The sequence below is a fragment of the Sinocyclocheilus grahami genome, unplaced genomic scaffold (genome assembly GCF_001515645.1).
Source record: "Sinocyclocheilus grahami isolate Dianchi unplaced genomic scaffold, SAMN03320097.WGS_v1.1 scaffold124.1, whole genome shotgun sequence".
NCBI lineage: Eukaryota > Metazoa > Chordata > Actinopteri > Cypriniformes > Cyprinidae > Sinocyclocheilus > Sinocyclocheilus grahami.
The window spans coordinates 700926-719669 of record NW_015505303.1 but is presented as its reverse complement, the minus strand read 5'-3'; the positions used below and the strand labels follow the sequence as shown (position 1 = coordinate 719669).

Sequence of the window (18744 nt, the reverse complement as noted above, 5' to 3'; positions counted from 1 at the left end):
ATATATATATATATATATATATATATATATATATATATATATATATATATATATATATATATATATATAATTTCAGTGTTTTTGTCCTTGACATTGAAAGTCAATGGGGTCCAAAGAAACAACAGCATTGGTCCCTACTGACTTCATCGTCTTTTGTGTTTCATAAAGAAATACAGTCATACAGGTTGGAATGGCATAAGGGTGAGTAAATGATGAATATTCTTTTTTGTGCAAACTAAGCTGAATGGGATGAAAGTGCACAAGTGGATAGTGGGTAACGTGAAAACACTTAAGGTGCCCTTGCATTCAAGCACATGTTCTGCACTCAATCAAACCTGGTGATCAGGAGGGGGACTCTGTTAGATGGCTCACTGATTATCAGGAAAAACTTTGTGAATCAAAGCATGGCTTTATATGGCCGCAAAATAAACAAATTTGTTAGTTAATGACCACCATCATAACTGGTGCTTAAGACCTCTCTGAACCTTGGCTTCAAGTCACAGATCTAAATACTTTCCTGTAGTGGTCCGTGGAACCAGTTGCATAAGGATGTTCTCTCTGTTCCAGGTGAGTGGTGCTACCAGAGCCAGTTTTCCTGTCAAGACACATGTAGAGGTGAGGACAAACACACAAGTTTGTACCTGGACTCAACCTCTCAGGATTTTGCATAGTCATCACCAAAGCAAAGTCCTTAAGTTTCTCATACAGTTGAATGTTTATGCTGAGAGAAATGTGTTTTCCAATTGTGTCATCCAGGGCCTTCAGAGTGGAAGAATAATTTTCCTAATTGTGGAGGTCAGAGACAATCGCCTATCAATATCATCACACGCAAAGTGAAGCATGATCCAAAACTGACAAGTTTTATCTTTGATGGCCATGAGAAAGTTTTCAATATGAGTGTGGAAAACCATGGACATTCAGGTAAATTAACTGAAATGTAAAGGCCTAAATAAAAAGTACATTTTAAATAAATTGTCATTTATTTCATAAGACTGCTGTTCATCTCCAGAACACAAATGAAGGTATTTTTAATACTTTGTCATTTTTGTCCATCCATTGAAAGTCCACTCAACCAAAATCAAAATCAACGCATCAAAAAGCGCAAGAGATTGTAAAAGTATACAATGAACAAACCTCATGCATCAAGCAAGTGCGATGAAGCTTGTTTACCATAATTTATGAACTCTATGTACATTGAACAAAATTATAAACGCAACACTTTTGTTTTTGCCCCCATTTTTCATGAGCTGAACTCTCAGATCTAAGACTTTTTCTATGTACACAAAGGGCCTATTTCTCGCAAATATTGTTCATAAATCTGTCTAAATCTGTGTTAGTGAGCACTTCTCTTTTGCCGAGATAATCCATCCACCTCACAGGTGTGGCATATCAAGATGCTGATTAGACAGCATGATTATTGCACAGGTGTGCCTTAGGCTGGCCACAATAAAAGACCACTCTAAAATGTGCAGTTTTATCACACAGCACAATGCCACAAATGTGCAAGTTTTGAGGGCGCGTGCAATTGCCATGCTGACTGCAGGAATGTCCACCAGAGCTGTTGCCCGTGAATTTAATGTTAATTTTTCTACTATAAGCCGTCTCCAAAGGCATTTCAGAGAATTTGGCAGTACATTCAACCGGCCTCACAACCGCAGACTACGTGTAACCACACCAGCCCAGGACCTCCACATCCAGCATCTTCACCTCTAAGATCGTCTGAGACCAGCCACCCGGACAGCTGCTGCAACAATCGGTTTGCATAACCAAAGAATTTCTGCACAAACTGTCAGAAACAGTCTCAGCGAAGCTCATCTACATGCTCGTCGTCCTCATCGGGGTCTCGACCTGACTGCAGTTCGTCGTCGTAACCGACTTGAGTGGGAAAATGCTCACATTCGATGGCTTCTGACCCCCAATACAGTAAAACTGCACATTTTAGAGTGGCCTTTTATTGTGGCCAGCCTAAGGCACACCTGTGCAATAATCATGCTGTCTAATCAGCATCTTGATATGCCACACCTATGAGGTGGATGGATTATCTCGGCAAAGGAGAAGTGCTCACTAACACGGATTTAGACAGCTTTGTGAACAATATTTGAGAGAAATGGGTCTTTTGTGTACATAGAAAAAGTCTTAGATCTTTGAGTTCAGCTCATGAAAAATGGGGGCAAAAACAAAAGTGTTGCGTTTATAATTTTGTTCAGTGTATGTGATTGTGCATTGATCAATGTTTATATGCATATAAAAGCCTAAACTACATCTTTTCATCATATACAGTAAAGCAAATGTGTTTTTTTCAGAAGGCTCAAGTCATATGGACTACTTTTGCCATGTCTTTATGAACTTTAAAACATATAATATTAATATGGGTTTGGAACGACATGAGGGTGGGAAACTGATGACAGAATTTTCATCTTTGGATGAACTATCCCCTTAACTTGAGTTCAAAAAATGTAATTCAGCTGAGTTTACCTGATTTACTTTGAATTCTATTATCTTTCTGATCTTGTAATTGTAAGAGTTAAGTATAATAACAAGCTCTATGCTTCTTCCCAGCTCACTTCACCCTCCCTCAGTCTGTGCGTCTCCGTGGAGGGGGTCTGCCAGCCACATACAAGGCTGTCCAGTTCCACCTGCACTGGGGAGAGAACGACGGCCAGGGCTCAGAGCACTCTGTGGATGGGGAGCGTTATCCCATGGAGGTGAGAGTCCATGTCACTATCAAAAATGTATGGACAATAAAACACTAAAAAGGCTATTATTTTCATCAAGTTGCTGTATGATAATGATGCGTTTTGTCCCCCAGCTCCATATTGTTCACATTAAAGAAAAATATGGTAGCTTGGGAGATGCTCTAAATGACTCTACAGGGGTGGCAGCACTTGCCTTCTTTTTTGAGGTACTCATTCCTTTGTGATATTTCATATGTCTAATAGCTAACAATATTTTTGAGAGAAAATGATCACCCAAACAGCATTATTTTATTGAGCTACTATTATAGATTTTATTATTTTGAATACATTTTTTATTATTTTTAGTTTTGTTTTTATTTTAGTTAAATTTTTAGTAGTTTTGTTGTGTATTTTGTCATTTTTATTTTATTTTAAAAAATATGTTGTATGATATAGTTTTCATTCATTGTTAAATGAAAATGAGTAATGTTGCTTTGGCAACTAGCTAAAATAAATTATAAATTTGTGTTATTTCAGTTACAGTTTATTTTATCATGCCAAATCCAGATGACTGACATTCTTCCATAAAACTAAAATTTGTTGCATATAAAAAAAGTGAATGAGGACCAGTACTTTCAAGCCCCCCTTCCCCATGATAGACATGATAAGATGTACCAATGAGACAATTAAACTTCAGACAATGTTATATACATTATATAGAACATGCAGGAGTCATATGGACTACTTTTATGACATTTTAAATGACCTTTTCATCATTTTGGGTTTGAGAGCCCAGTCCTCATTCATACTAAAGCCATTTAAGGAGAAATAACCCTTTAATGAACCATGTCGATAACTTGAGGTCTATATTAATACCTGATTTTTGCCATCCCCCTTTAGGTGACTTCTGGCCAAAACAAACAGCTGGACAGAGTCATAGAGGCTTTAGGAAAAGTCCGGTATGAAGGTGAGTTATTATTTAAGATTACATGTTGTTTTTTATTTTTTATTAGTTTGTCTATTCAACTTTGTTTTGTTTGTCTGTATTGTGGTTCCACATTACCCAATATGATCAAAAGGGAACAGCAGTGAAATTGAAGACTTTAAACTGACCGACATCATCCCACAAGCCAATAAACTGAGCTACCATCGGTACTTGGGTTCCTTGACCACACCAGGCTGTGACCAGGCCGTTGTGTGGACGGTTTTCCAACAGACTCTGCCCATAAGCAAAAAGCAGGTACAGAGAGACTTTTTTTTTCCTTTTATGCATAAACTAGACTGAGATCTAAATATTAGTCAACACTGATTACAATCACCAGTATCTCAGGAGAATGAAAGCAAGACACTACAAACAAAACCATTTTTCTTCCATAACATTTTTATTTTAAGTGTTATTTTATTACACTTTATCTTTTATTATCACTTTATCTGTAAATTTCAATTACAATACATTTAAAGCTTGTTTTCTCAAAATAAGTCTTATATCAAATATCAAACTTTCCTATTCCTATCTGAAGGTTTTTACAGAGAGGTTTGTTCATATATCAGTCGATTGATTTACATAACATTTATTACTGTTGACAGTAATTTCTGGTTTATGATCTGATAGAAAGGAGATATCCAAAATCCTCTCTGTAAAAACCTTTAACTCCGATTATGTCAACATAATGAAACCAGAATTTTGAACCTGGGTTTATCCATTGTGCAAATGAGTGCATATTTAATTAGGTAATGGATAATTTGCATATTTTAACGTAACAGTCCATAAAACTTGTAAAACAAAACAATTATCTTAATGCACTGTGATTAAACAACTATGGAAAGTATTGTGATTTCTATTAGCTAAACCCTTTTCACCTGTATAGTATATGATTATGGAAAGGCAGATTTGAATTCCAATGCATCTTTCTTTTCCTGCTTTAGCTGATGTCAATGGATAAACAGCTGTTATTCGGAACAGAAAAACCAATGACTGGAGTATTCCGTCCTGTGCAGAATCTGAATGGACGAGTTGTGTACACATCTGTGCCAGCTCACAGCCTGTGTGTCCTGCCCAATCTGATCGCCCTGTTTCTGTGCCTCTTTTGTGTTTTTGGACAACAAAGGTCTTTTCATTGAATGGTAGAGACCACATCTCTTTTAACAAAGGATGTTCCATATTGAACTTCCAACTTTTTTTTGTGTTCACAATTATTAATTATCTCATTGGTACATCTTATCATGTCTTCCGATATTCTCTTTTAGTTGTGGCAGCTTTATCTGACTTTGATCATTTCAGGATTCTCATCTGCTTTCCATTACTTTTTTGGTTGTTCATGGTTACTGCATTTAAAGTATTTTAAAATCTCTTTTTATACATGTATATATATATTGCTGGGAAGGATTTATATTTATATGTACCAATAATTATACTTGTATATATGTCTTCAAAAATATAAAACAGCTTGAGATTTGAATGTGGTCCATTTGAAGCTTTCTGATCCTCCATTATTTCATTCTTTAATTTAAGATTATTTCACTGTAAATTCACATGTAAAGTTCAATGACTTTTCCATGTTTCATATGGCTTTGGTTTGATGATTCAACTTGATACAAATATGTACCACAAATTGTGTACATATGCAGGGCATGTGGAGTGTAAGTTTCAATATAATCTTTCCAAAGGTGTTAATAAAAGTTCAAATGAAGTGCCAACACAAATTCTTTATTTAGCTGAAACTATATTTTATTGTACATATTGTTTGTCAGATAAAGATTCACATTTTGGAAGCAATAGAAGTTTACTTATATGTAACATGCAGGCATAAAATGCCAAATTCATCTATAAAAGAGCACCTACTGCTGACCGTTGTAGAAATGAGACTATGGTTATTGTTTTTGTGCCTGTAACCATGTTCTAAAGTGCTGGATTTGAGCCTTGACGCTATTCCTGACCGTGCCACTGGGGTCGCTGTACTGTACTGTTCTTTTTGTGTAGTCCAGGGGTGTCCAAACCCGGTCCTGGAGGGCCGGTGTCCTGCAGAGTTTAGCTCCAACCCTAATTAAACACACCTGAACCAGCTAATCAAGCTCTTACTAGGTATACTAGAAACTTCCAGTCAGGTGTGTTGAGGCAAGTTGGAGCTAAACTCTGCAGGACACCGGCCCTCCAGGACCGAGTTTGGACAGCCCTGGTAGTCCCACACTGAAGAAACATCCTTGTCAAACAAAGGGCTGGAGATTAAGAAAAAAAATTTAAAAATCTAAATAAAACATTTCATATACTGTCATGTACTTTTAGTTTGAATGTGACTGCTGACCTGACAGTTTGAAGGTCCTCTACAGTGAGTTTGGACAGATGGATGTTCTTAGATTCAGCGATATAAACGGCTTTCCCAGCACAACTGTGGGCCTCTCTGAAAGGCATCTTTGATATATGTGTATATATGTCAGATTTCATTCAGTTCTACTGACATGCGAAATCTGAAAGCTGATGGATTGATGGATGTACTCCCTTTCTGACCAGATGGTAGACAAGATCAGTGGCCAGCCCCTTCCATCGCAGATTGGCTGACCTGAGGAATGGAAAAGTACAAGTGCTTAAGATCTACTGCTCAACAATGAATAAAAAAGGAAATGAAACAACAACAATTTGTTATACCACTCACATTTTAGACTGACAATGGATTACGACATACTCAAACACTTCTGCATCTCATTCAGCATTTCACCTACTTAATATTTACTTGAAGTAACAGTTTTGTCTTTGATTGTCATTGTTCATGACAAAACAACATTGTGTTCTAACCCGTCTCTCACCTTTAGAGTTGAAATGACGCCTGTTGCCACCTGCAGCACAGCGTGTACTGTATCGTATGTGTCAAGCATGGCCTCCTTATCCTCCTGCAGTGACAAAACATATATTCAGAAAATGTTTTAAAGTAAAATGATCGTATTTTCCGGCTGTCATGGACATACCTGTAGGTCTTTGTTATATGTGCTGGGTAAGCCCTTGAGAGTCATCAGAAACCCTGCCCACTGTATTACAATGAAATTTAAATTAGATAAAGCCTTAACAAAACCTTATGTTTTGTTTGTTGTAAAAATTGTTATCTTACCTTCATGGGGTATGATTAAGTATGTTAATTATTTAAAAGTAAGTTAATTATATAAAATATTTGTATTTTAATATTAAAATATTTTTTATATTATTATTATTTTACATATTTAAATATTATTATTATATTCAATATTTGTAATATTATTTTCTTTTAATTAATATAGGTATGCACTGATATGGAAATTATAGTTAATAAGTCAACAATTAATTTCATGTTATGGCAATATTCAAATGATGTTAATTTTTATTCATTTTAATAAATAATATTTAAAATACTGATATGATTTGAAAATTCTGGCCAATAAGCCAATAAATATTTTTATGTTAGAACCAACATATGGACAATATTAAAATAGTATACTACTTTGTCTGTTAAGTATGTTAATTAGTATTCTTTTTTAAATAATATTTTATGTATTATTTTTATTTTAATATTATCCTATTTTTTAATAATGTTTTTATTTTAAATATTCTGATAAATATTTAAATGTTATTACGATAATCAATAAATAGTCTATATTAAAATATTACACTATTTTGTTTAAAAAACTTAAAAAAATAAAACATTATAAACTGAAGTCAGTCATTTTAAAAGTCAACTTAGACGACATCGTAACATTAAGCACAGTCTGAAAAATGAATAATTATTTCGATATTTGCTAAAAAAAATTATATTTAACAGCATTATTAAATTATTAATGTTTTCAAAGATTAACTTTAGTTGAGAGTTGGATGACAGTGAAGGTAATCTAATTTTAAAAATAGGAGAAATAAGCATGCTATTAAGCATCCAATATTCGATAACTGATAAGGTACCATTATATTGTGCATCCCTAAATGAATAGCAACTAAACTGACAGCCCTAATACTATTTATTAAATTTACCATAGATTGACCTTAATCATAATGTTAATTATTTCAATGACAGTAGTATCTCTGTAGGCCAGTACTGGTGTCTCGGGTTGGTTTCATTAGTCAGTGCTGTATCTTACTCTGCCAAACACTCGTCCTGCTTTGCTGCGGATGAGCTCCAGGCTGTCTGCATTCTTCTTCTGAGGCATTAAACTGCTCCCAGTGCTGCTCTCACAAACACAAACACAACAGCTCTGATTAACTACACACACTAGGCACACATACAAAGCAGAAGTGGATTGAATCCCTCACACATCAGCCAGCTCGTGTTCACAGTATCTGTGTTGAATATCATCCACCAATTAAGACAACACACTGAATCCTGCACTACGTGGCAGATAGTCAGCTTTTCCGAACATGATAATGTTGTTAATAAATAGGCAATAATTATTTCTGAGAGAACATTTACTATTTAACTAAGGTCAGTACCGGCTGTGCAGCAATCAGTTTGTGGTTAATAAAGATAAATCAGTTAATGTTAACAGGGCTGAACATTTCACAGGCCATAAAGAATTATAGTATGAGAAGAAAATCGATTTGCTCTAACAATGTAGAATGTGTGATGACGTGAGCAGGTACATCTGTACTCACTGGCATTTCTGGGCAACTGTACCATAAAAGTCATTTGAATTAATTAATTTGCAACTCAGCCTAAAGCTCAAGCCAGCAGCTCCTACAGTTTCATGATGAAAATGTGCATACGTGACAGGTGGGGTGAAAATAATGCAGAACATGGTAGTAATGTAAGGAAAAATATTGTTAACCCAAGGGCTTCAAATTAATAATTTCTGTCTGCTGTGACTTTTTTATGACTTTATTTCGGGGGCCTACACACAAGACACGTTCTTGAGTTCAAACTACTCTTATGTTCAAGGCTTCATTTATTTTATTAAAAATACAGTAAAAACAGTAATATTGGGAAATATTATTACAATTTTAAAAAAAAAACTGTTTTATATTTGAATATATTAAAAAAATTAAATTTATTCCTGTGATGTAAAGTTGAATTTTCAGGATCATTACTCCAGTCTTCAGTGTCACGTGATCCTTCAGAAATCATTCTAATATGCATATCTGGTGCTCAAGTAATGTTTTTTATATTATTAACAATGTTGAAAACAGTTGTGCAGGTTTCAGGATTCTTTGATGTGTTTTATTTTTGTGCTTTTTGCAAATAAGTAAATCAATGATAGAAATGGGATTGGAACATGGCCCAGATCAGACCCAGAACTTTTATATGTCAAGGGCACATGCACAGCCTGATGAGCTTAGTGAGTGAAATTCAATCAGTGTGAAATATTTTGAAATTCTGAATGATATTCCTATTATGCATCATATGCTGTCCTCACCTGTATGCATCAGTCAGAATGATGAAGGCGAACCCTTTGTACCCTTATAAAATCAGATCCTCTGCCATCTTGCTAAGGTGTGTGAGACACATTGATCCCCAGAAGAGAAATTTAGCTGTCCAAAAACATACACAAACACATTGAGTTAAACAGAACCAAAAATGAAAATTCTGTGATCATTTACTCTCCATCATGTTGATCGAAATCTGATCTTTATTCTGTGGAACATAAAGGAAGATATTTTAAAGAATGTTGGTAACTAAACTGTTTTGGTGACCGAAGACTTACATTTTATGGACCAAAAAAAGCACTGTGACATTTTTCAAAAGATGCTCTTTTTTTCCACAGAAGAATTAAAGACATACAGGTTTGGAACAACTTGAGGGTCAGTAAATGATGACAGAATTTTCATTTTTGTATGAATTATCCCTTGAATTACAAAGGATACTGATGACCTGTGAAGTTAAAGGTGGGGTAAGTGATTTCTGGTAGCCAATGTTGATATTTCAAATCACCTAAACAAACACGCCCCTACCCCAAAAGGGTCTCGCCTTATTTTGATAGCTCCGCCCCACACATACGTACGCAACCCAGGCAACGATTATGGCGGAATCTGCTGTATTATTATCTGCTGTATTAAACATATTATCTTACTTTTCTGACACACAGAGGTTTAGACGCTCCAGGCTTATAGGGTGTGGAAATGAATGTGTCTTTATCAAAGCTGAAGGGAACGACAATACGATTGCAGATGAACAAACAAGCGAACATGACACACGAGCATATTCAAACAAAAGCCAGCATATATTACAGGTGCATCTCAATAAATTAGAATGTCGTGGAAAAGTTCATTTATTTCAGTAATTCAACTCAAATTGTGAAACTCGTGTATTAAATAAATTCAATGCACACAGGCTGAAGTAGTTTAAGTCTTTGGTTCTTTTAATTGTGATGATTTTGGCTCACATTTAACAAAAACCCACCAATTCACTATCTCAACAAATTAGAATACTTCATAAGACATAAAAAAACATTTTTAGTGAATTGTTGGCCTTCTGGAAAGTATGTTCATTTATTGTACATGTACTCAATGCTCGGTAGGGGCTCCTTTTGCCTCAATTCGGCGTGGCATGGAAGTGATCAGTTTGTGGCACCGCTGAGGTGGTATGGAAGCCCAGGTTTCTTTGTTGAACCAAACTGAGAGACCATTTTGAAGGCTCAGGAAACCTTTGCAGGTGTTTTGAGTTGATTAGCTGATTATTGGCATGTCACCATATTCTAATTTGTTGAGATAGTGAATTGGTGGGTTTTTGTTAAATGTGAGCCAAAATCATCACAATTAAAAGAACCAAAGACTTAAACTACTTCAGCCTGTGTGCATTGAATTGATTTAATACACAAGTTTCACAATTTGAGTTGAATTACTGAAATAAATGAACTTTTCCACGACATTCTAATTTATTGAGATGCACCTGTAGTTCTGTGAAACAAAGCAAAACCAATGTTACTCACCTATCGAGAAGAAACAAATCAACCTCGGCGCCAAATCCATTGTGCGGATCACTCCGCTGTGGCGACCCCTGATAAAGGGGATAAGCCGAAAGAGAGAGAGAGAGAGAGAGAGAGAGAGAGAGAGAGAGATTATTTCTGCAGCATGAATATACATACCAACAAAATTCCTCTGTCCAGTAGCATCCATGCTGTAAATGCTGATTCTATAAAAATTTAGATCTGGAGAGTGATAAAAAAAATTCAAATAGGTGACCAGTTTGACCTGTACACACAAACATATATCACATGAACACACTTCACGAATCATTAATTATATGGGAATACAAATGACGTCAACCTTGACGAAGACTTTCTCTATCAATTTTGAAGGGATTCCCAGCAACGGCTCCGCTGCAAGGCAAATATATAAATAGCATATATCAACATATCTCAAACAGATAAATTTAATACAATTAAAGAGTGTGCAATACCGTTCGAAACCTTTGGGTCAGTAAGATTTGTTTCGTAAACTTAAAACTGTTATTTAGTCAGGATGCATTTGAAAAGGACAGTAAAGACATCTATAATGATAAATTATCAAATATTTAGATTTCAAATGATTTTCTTTTGAACTTTCTATTATGAAATAATCAATAAAACATGTATCATGTCTTTCACAAAATTATTAAGCAGTACAAGTGTTTTCAACATTGAAAATAATAAGAAATGTTTCTTGAACACCAAATCAGCATATTAGAATAATTTCTGAAGGATCATGTGACGCTGAAGACTGGAGTAATGATGCTGAAAATTAAACTCTGCATCACAGGAATAAATTACATTTTATATTAGTATATTAAAATAGAAAATGGTTATTTTTAATTAGAATAATATTTCAAAATATTACTGTTTTACTGTATTTCTAATCAAATAAATTCAATCTTAATAAGAGAATTAAAAGAAATAAGATAATTATTTTAAAGAGATTTCAGTATTGTATATAGCGGCATCACATTAACACATTTCCTGATGTCCTCCAGTCGTTCAATATCTCTGCTTAGTGACGCTGCATGACTGCAAGAAACCATGAACAATGAACAGTTATGACCACACATATGCACCACCAAGTCAAAATATACAAAATCACAACACTTAACACATTACTGTTGCCTTGCCTTGAGTAAAATGTAATTAAGACAGAATTCTTCTACTGAAATGCACCTGAGAATCCAGTGACTCCATCTGATTGGCTGGGCCCTCTGCATGTGAGTGTATCCAGGGCACAGGATTTCAATCTCTCTGGATGGACGGATGTGTGTTTGGTAACTGTACATTAGTCAGATCTCTACAGACATCTTGATAATTGAGCATTCTTACACTGCAGCTCTTTCCACCATAGTGCTGATGAGCTGCAAAGCTAGTTCTTTCAGAGTGGTAAAAGCATCCCGTAGCCAGAGCCGCATATCTGTTGCAACCTATTCAACAAATAGAAAGAGTTCAGTTAAAAGCTTGTATGCCTGTAAATATCATGTGACAAATTACTAAATTTAAACCGGATAATTTCTGCTCCTGCCTGTGTGAAACTTTCCAGCTGGATTACCAATACATTCCTTTAAAAGAAGACGTGAACATTGACTGAATTTTGGTTCCTGTAATAGTATTCTTTATTGTACGGAACTATAAGCTACCCAACTTGTATTGATAAAATATCTTCTTATTCAATAAAAGTAAATGTTAGAACCAATGAGGAAAATGTTCCCCTTCAGGAACTCGAACTGCGTCGAAACGCTACGGGTTCTGCTTCAGCGTGACCACGCTCTGAATCACATGTGTAATCAGTCCAATGGATGGGCGAGATGTCACGGGCGGGGTGACGTAACAACCAGGAAGCTTAAAAGCACGTGCGGTGGAACCAGCGTCAGCTTTCTGTCATTCAGCAAGCGCTCTGTGTGTCAGTCACTATCTGTTATATCGCTATAAGTCTTATTTAGCGTTATGTTACGTCCATATGTCCTTGTGGGAGTGCCTGTGTTCTTCTCTCTCTCTCTCTCCCCTTTCTCTATTGATCTCTTAGGCCGCCTTCCTTGACTGCTGATTGGCTCCTGACGCTGTCAGTCATCATTAAGCAACTTGACGCCGACCTATCCGCTGCTGGTAAAGTTTTTGCCGGCAGATAAAAGGACACGGAGAGAAGTGAATGGAGACCTCTTTTGCGCCCTGATTTTTGCTGTCTTTTTTATTAGTTTTTGACTTGCTTTCTTTGTTTATGCCAAAATCCTTGGTGTTTTTGTTCTGACATTTTTTTATCCTTTCCCTTTTTTTGATTTGCCATTTTGTTTGGTTATTTTGTTACTTTGTGACTCGGATGGCGTTGCTCTTTGAGCTTTGATGAGCTTATGCTCGATGACGTTTACCCTTTACTCAAGAGGAAGGTGGATAGGGAAGATGTCGTGCGACTTCCATTGTGCAACATTTAGGTAACTTTATCTGTTTAGACACCATAGGTAAGAGGTGAACGCCACCCCCTGTAAGTTTCATTGTTATTAGTTGAGAGTAGGGAAGTATATGGCGCTTGGCGCTGAAGATTAGTTTTTTTTTCTTTTCTTTCTTATCTTTAGTTAGGTTAGAGGTTTGAAATAAGGTAGAAGTGGTTTTGTTGTGTTTCTTTCTTTCTTTTGCCCCTTTCTCTTGGGTTGATTTGTTTTTGTTTTTGTTTCCCTTTTTCTTGTGTTGTAAATATTTGTACATATGGGTTGTCTCTTTAATGATTTATATTTTGTAGTTATATGGATTCTTTTCACCTTGTATATTAAATCACTTTCGTTGACAGTTTGTGTCCCTGCATTGTCTCTTGGCTGCCTCCAAGTTTACAGATTTGCCACAGATTTAATGTTACTCATTTTACCCCTAGACCATCTTAAAGGGTCTTAACATTTAATGGGGGCTCGTCCGGGATCAATTAATCCCCAAAAATGATGGTAATTGTGGTATTTTTGTAGATGTGTTGGTTGCAAAGAATGGACATTGCATTGTTTGGGGTATTGTGACAGTATAGGACTTACTCATGCGGTGTACTAGTGTTATTCTTATTGGTTGGTTATTTATTATGGAAGTGTTTAACTTGCAAGATTTTATTACCAGTCCATCTATAGAGCAGATTAATTTGTGTAGGAAGCAGGATTTATTGCAGATCGCAGACCATTTTCAGGTTGTTGTAAGTAAACAGTCTCTTAAAAGAGAGAGAAAACAAATACTGATCTTGCGGTTGAGTGAGTTGCAGGTGTGGCCTACGTCAAACGTTGGGGGTGGTGAATCGGGCGGAGTTGTTGATATGGATGGCGTGGCTCTGGCGCAATTCAGTTCTGGGGAGGAGGACAAGCGGAGTGGCGGAGCTGATGCTGACGCGGAGGCCGAAGCCAAGGCCGGCTTACCACCGTTTGAGCCGTTTTCTCCTTCTCCGCGGGTTGGTTTAGCCCCAGAGGCTTTTGACGTGAGTAGACACATTGCACTCGTTCCTCAATTTAGAGAAACAGAAGTGGATACTTACTTCAGTGCGTTTGAACGCATCGCAACTTCTCTTCGTTGGCCTAACGAGGTCTGGTCTTTGCTTTTGCAATGTAGATTATTTGGTAAAGCGCAAGAAGTTTGTTCTACGTTATCGCTAGAAGAGAGTCTGAAATATGAGTCTGTGAAGTCTGCTATCCTGCGAGCATATGAGTTGGTTCCAGAGGCTTATAGGCAACGTTTTAGGAAACACAAAAAGAGTCCTACACAAACATTTGTGGAGTTTGCTAGAGAGAAGGGAGTGTTGTTTGATAAATGGTGCACTGCCAGTAAAGCGAGTGATTTTGACTCTTTAAGAGAGTTGATGTTACTGGAGGAGTTTAAGGGATGTTTATCTGAACGTGTAGTAGTATACCTTAATGAACAGAAGGTAACTATTTTATCACATGCAGCTGTACTCACAGATGAGTTTGTTTTAACTCACAAGAATGTATTTTCCTCTGCACGTCCTGAAAAGTTACAGTTTGACAGTTCGCAATCTCAAACTTCACGTTCAAGATTTAGCCCACCTCATAATAAAGAGGAGCGTGAATGTTTTTACTGTCACAAGAAAGGGCATGTGATTGCTGATTGTTTGGCTTTGAAGCGTAAGCAACAGCCACAACCAAAGAGCGTGGGGTTGGTGAAAGCTTTAAGGTCTGCGGTCGCTGTGCATCCTGCAGAAAGAATTGATGAGAGTTATCGGCCCTTTGTGTCAAAAGGGTTAATATCTCTGTCTGGGAAAAGGGAGGACCAGGAAGTAAGAATACTCAGGGACACTGGCGCCATGCAATCCTTTATTTTGGCAGGTAAATTACAGCTGTCTGACAAGACCTTTTGTGGCACTAGTGTGATCGTGCAAGGCATTGAGATGGGTTGCGTGAGATTTCTGCTCCATCGTGTGCACTTACAGAGCAAACTGTGTACTGGCTTTGTGAGAGTTGCTGTGAGTCCTTCACTTCCTGTGAAAGGTGTTGATGTTATTCTTGGAAATGACCTGGCAGGTGGAAAGGTAATGCCTGTTATTGAAGTTGTTGATGAACCAGATGCGTATTGTGAGTTAGAGGTACTGTCTGAAACTTACCGTGATGTTTTTCCAGCTTGCGCCGTTACGCACGCTCAGTCGCGCAGAGTAGCTGATGTAGTTGATCTGTCTAATTCATTCATGTTTCCACTGTTGTCGGGTGACACATCATTGGATATGAGTCTTGAAAAGGAAAACCATTCAAAGACAGAAAACAAAGATGTAATTGTGTCTGATGCAGATATACTCAAATTACCAGTGTCACGTGAGAGAATTATTGCTGCGCAGAAAGAGGATAAAACTCTTGTGAATTCTTTTAATTCTGCCATTTCCCTTGATGTGGCTACAGATAATAAAGTTGCTTACTTTATTGATAATGACTTACTGATGAGAAAGTGGTGTTCTCATGTTGACAAGAATTTAGATTGGAATGTTGTTTATCAAATTGTTGTCCCGTTTTCCTATCGTCAACATGTCTTGTGCTTAGCTCATGATCACCAGCTTGCTGGTCATTTAGGAGTTACGAAGACGTATTATAGGATTTTGAGTCATTTCTTTTGGCCAGGATTAAAAAAAAAAGTTACTCATTATTGCCGTACTTGTCATACCTGTCAGATTGTTGGGAAACCGAACCAGAGAATTTCACCCGCTCCTTTGTCTCCTATACCTGCGATTGGAGAACCGTTCGAACATGTGATGGTAGACTGCGTTGGTCCGTTACCTAAGACTAAGTCTGGTAACCAGTTTTTATTAACTGTTATGTGTGTGGCCACCAGATTTCCAGAGGCGATTCCGTTAAGAAAAATCACTGCGCCTGTTGTCAGCAAAGCATTGGTGAAGTTCTTCTCCACGTTTGGACTCCCAAAAATAGTGCAAACTGATCAAGGTACGAATTTTTTATCAAAACTTTTTAAACAAGTACTTGAATCACTGGCAATTTCTCACCGAGTCTCAAGTGCGTACCACCCCAGGGTCAGGGCGCACTTGAGCGCTTTCACCAAACCCTTAAGTCAATGCTTAGGAAATATTGCCAGGATACTGCTAAAGAATGGGATGAGGGGGTTCCCTTAGTTTTATTTGCTGTCAGAGAAACCGTTCAAGAATCCCTTGGTTTTAGCCCAGCCGAACTTGTGTTCGGACACCAAGTTAGAGGTCCGCTGAAGGTTCTTAAAGAACGGATTTTAGCACCCAATTCGAATTCAAACACTAGTGTACTGGATTATGTGAGCCAGTTTTGAGATCGTCTACTTACTGCTTGGTCGCTGGCTAGAGAATCGGTTGCCAATGCTCAGAAAGACATGAAGAGTAAATATGATAAGCAAGCGGTAGCGCGATCATTTCAACCTGGTGACGAAGTGCTTGTGTTGTTATCTGTTCCAGGATCATCTTTGTCTGCTTGTTTCTTTGGTCCCTATGTTGTGAAAAAGAGAATGAGTGAAACTGATTATATGTTGTACACACCTGATCGAAAACGAAAAACCCGTGTTTGTCATCTAAACATGTTAAAAGCTTATCATACCAGAGAGTCGTCAACGCCAACGGCCGGTGCTGTGAAACAGACTGCAGGGCCCGTTGTCTCTTCTGTTGCGCTAGCCGTGGATCTGATGCCATCTACTGTTACCTTGGGTGCGGACACAGATGGTGTGGTGCTTCGTCATACTTTTCAGCAGTGTGCAAGGTTAGCAATACTGCTTGGTCGCTGGCTAGAGAATCACTTGCCAATGCTCAGAAAGACATGAAGAGTAAATATGATAAGCAAGCGGTAGCGCGATCATTTCAACCTGGTGACGAAGTGCTTGTGTTGTTACCTGTTCCAGGATCATCTTTGTCTGCTCGTTTCTTTGGTCCCTATGTTGTGAAAAAGAGAATGAGTGAAACTGATTATATGTTGTACACACCTGATCGAAAACGAAAAACCCGTGTTTGTCATCTAAACATGTTAAAAGCTTATCATACCAGAGAGTCGTCAACGCCAACGGCCGGTGCTGTGAAACAGACTGCAGGGCCCGTTGTCTCTTCTGTTGCGCTAGCCGTGGATCTGATGCCATCTACTGTTACCTTGGGTGCGGACACAGATGGTGTGGTGCTTCGTCATACTTTTCAGCAGTGTGCAAGGTTAGCAAATTCAGAGATTTTAGAAGATCTTCCCTCATATCTTAATTATTTGACCGTGGATCAGAGAATAAACATTGAAAAATTACTTTCTGGTTCTAAATGTCTGTTTGGTGATGTTCCTACACAAACAAATGTCCTGAAACACGATATTAATGTGATTACTTTCTGGTTCTAAATGTCTGTTTGGTGATGTTCCTACACAAACAAATGTTCTGAAACACGATATTAATGTGAACGGAGCTCGTCCTATTAAGCAACATGCTTACCGCGTAAACTCAATGAAAAGATCTGTTATGCGTCAAGAGGTAGAGTATTTGTTGGAAAATGATTTAGCAAAGTCCAGCTGCAGTCCTTGGAGTTCTCCGTGCCTACTTGTTCCCAAACCCGATGGCACATTCAGATTCTGCACAGATTACCGTAAGGTAAATGCTGTGACTGTGCCAGACAGTTACCCGTTACCTCGAATGGAGGATTGTATAGATAACATCGGTTCTGCATGTTTCGTTACAAAGCTTGATATGCTGAAAGGATATTGGCAAGTTCCACTCACCTCACAAGCTTCGGAGATTTCAGCCTTTGTAACCCCAGACAACTTCCTCCAGTATACGGCAATGGCTTTTGGGCTTAGAAATGCCCCAGCAACTTTCCAGCGCCTCGTTAATATCGTTTTACATGATGTACCAAATTGCAACGCGTATCTTGATGATCTGGTGTTGTATTCGTTGAGTTGGACCGAACACATTTGCCTGTTGAGAACAGTGTTTGAACGACTTGTTAAAGCAAATTTAACACTTAACCTAGCAAAATGTGAATTTGGCAAAGCAACTGTCACGTACCTCGGTAAGGAGGTTGGTCAAGGCCAAGTACGACCGGTAGAGGCCAAGGTCACAGCCATAACGGAATTTCCGGTTCCTACTACCCGTAGAGAGTTGCGGAGGTTCTTGGGTATGGCAGGCTATTATCGTAGCTTCTGTAAGAATTTCTCGACTGTCGTGAGCCCTCTTACTTCACTACTTAGCCCGTCTAAATCTTATGAGTGGTCTGCTGAGAGCCAACATGCTTTTGATTTAGTTAAAACTTTGATGTGTAATGCACCCGTTTTAATGGCACCTGATTGTACTCGAAATTTTAAGCTGGAGGTTGATGCAAGTGCCGTGGGTGCTGGTGCTGTTCTTATTCAAGAGGATGAGAATGGGATAGAACATCCTATTAGTTATTACTCTCGTAAGTTTAACAAACATCAGCTGAATTATTCAACTATTGAAAAAGAAGCTCTTGCTTTATTGCTCGCATTACAACACTTTGAGGTCTACCTTGGTTCCAGTAGTCTTCCGATTGTGGTATATACAGATCATAATCCTCTTGTGCTTTTAACTCGAATGTACAACCACAATCAGCGTTTAATGCGTTGGGCTCTTATTGTCCAGAACTACAATTTAGAAATCAGACATAAGAAGGGTTCGGAGAATGTCTTAACTGATGCTCCCTCGAGAGGATAGGTGGGATGTTTTTTTTTTTTTTTTTAAAACGCGT

The 18744-nt window shown here is 37.6% G+C and overlaps 1 protein-coding gene, 1 long non-coding RNA gene and 1 pseudogene across 2 annotated transcripts in view; 1 reads left to right on the top strand and 2 right to left on the bottom strand.

Annotated features, from left to right (window-relative positions):
- LOC107590125 (carbonic anhydrase 4-like) overlaps nt 1–4796 on the top strand; it is a 6383-nt gene extending 1587 nt beyond the window's left edge. The window contains exons 2-8 of the mRNA XM_016278736.1: nt 568–615; nt 757–921; nt 2560–2705; nt 2810–2902; nt 3576–3642; nt 3755–3915; nt 4602–4796. Of these exons, the coding sequence (XP_016134222.1) occupies nt 568–615; nt 757–921; nt 2560–2705; nt 2810–2902; nt 3576–3642; nt 3755–3915; nt 4602–4796 (875 nt within the window). The remainder of the gene's footprint in view (nt 1–567; nt 616–756; nt 922–2559; nt 2706–2809; nt 2903–3575; nt 3643–3754; nt 3916–4601) is intronic.
- A 750-nt stretch (nt 4797–5546) lies between these two features.
- Nucleotides 5547–18744, bottom strand: part of LOC107590096 (argininosuccinate lyase-like) — a 26790-nt pseudogene continuing 13592 nt past the window's right edge.
- LOC107590051 (uncharacterized) lies at nt 17480–18518 on the bottom strand. The gene is made up of 3 exons (XR_001609735.1): nt 18048–18518; nt 17762–17957; nt 17480–17614 (listed from the first exon to the last, which is right to left on the bottom strand). It is a non-coding gene; the product is annotated as an uncharacterized lncRNA (long non-coding RNA).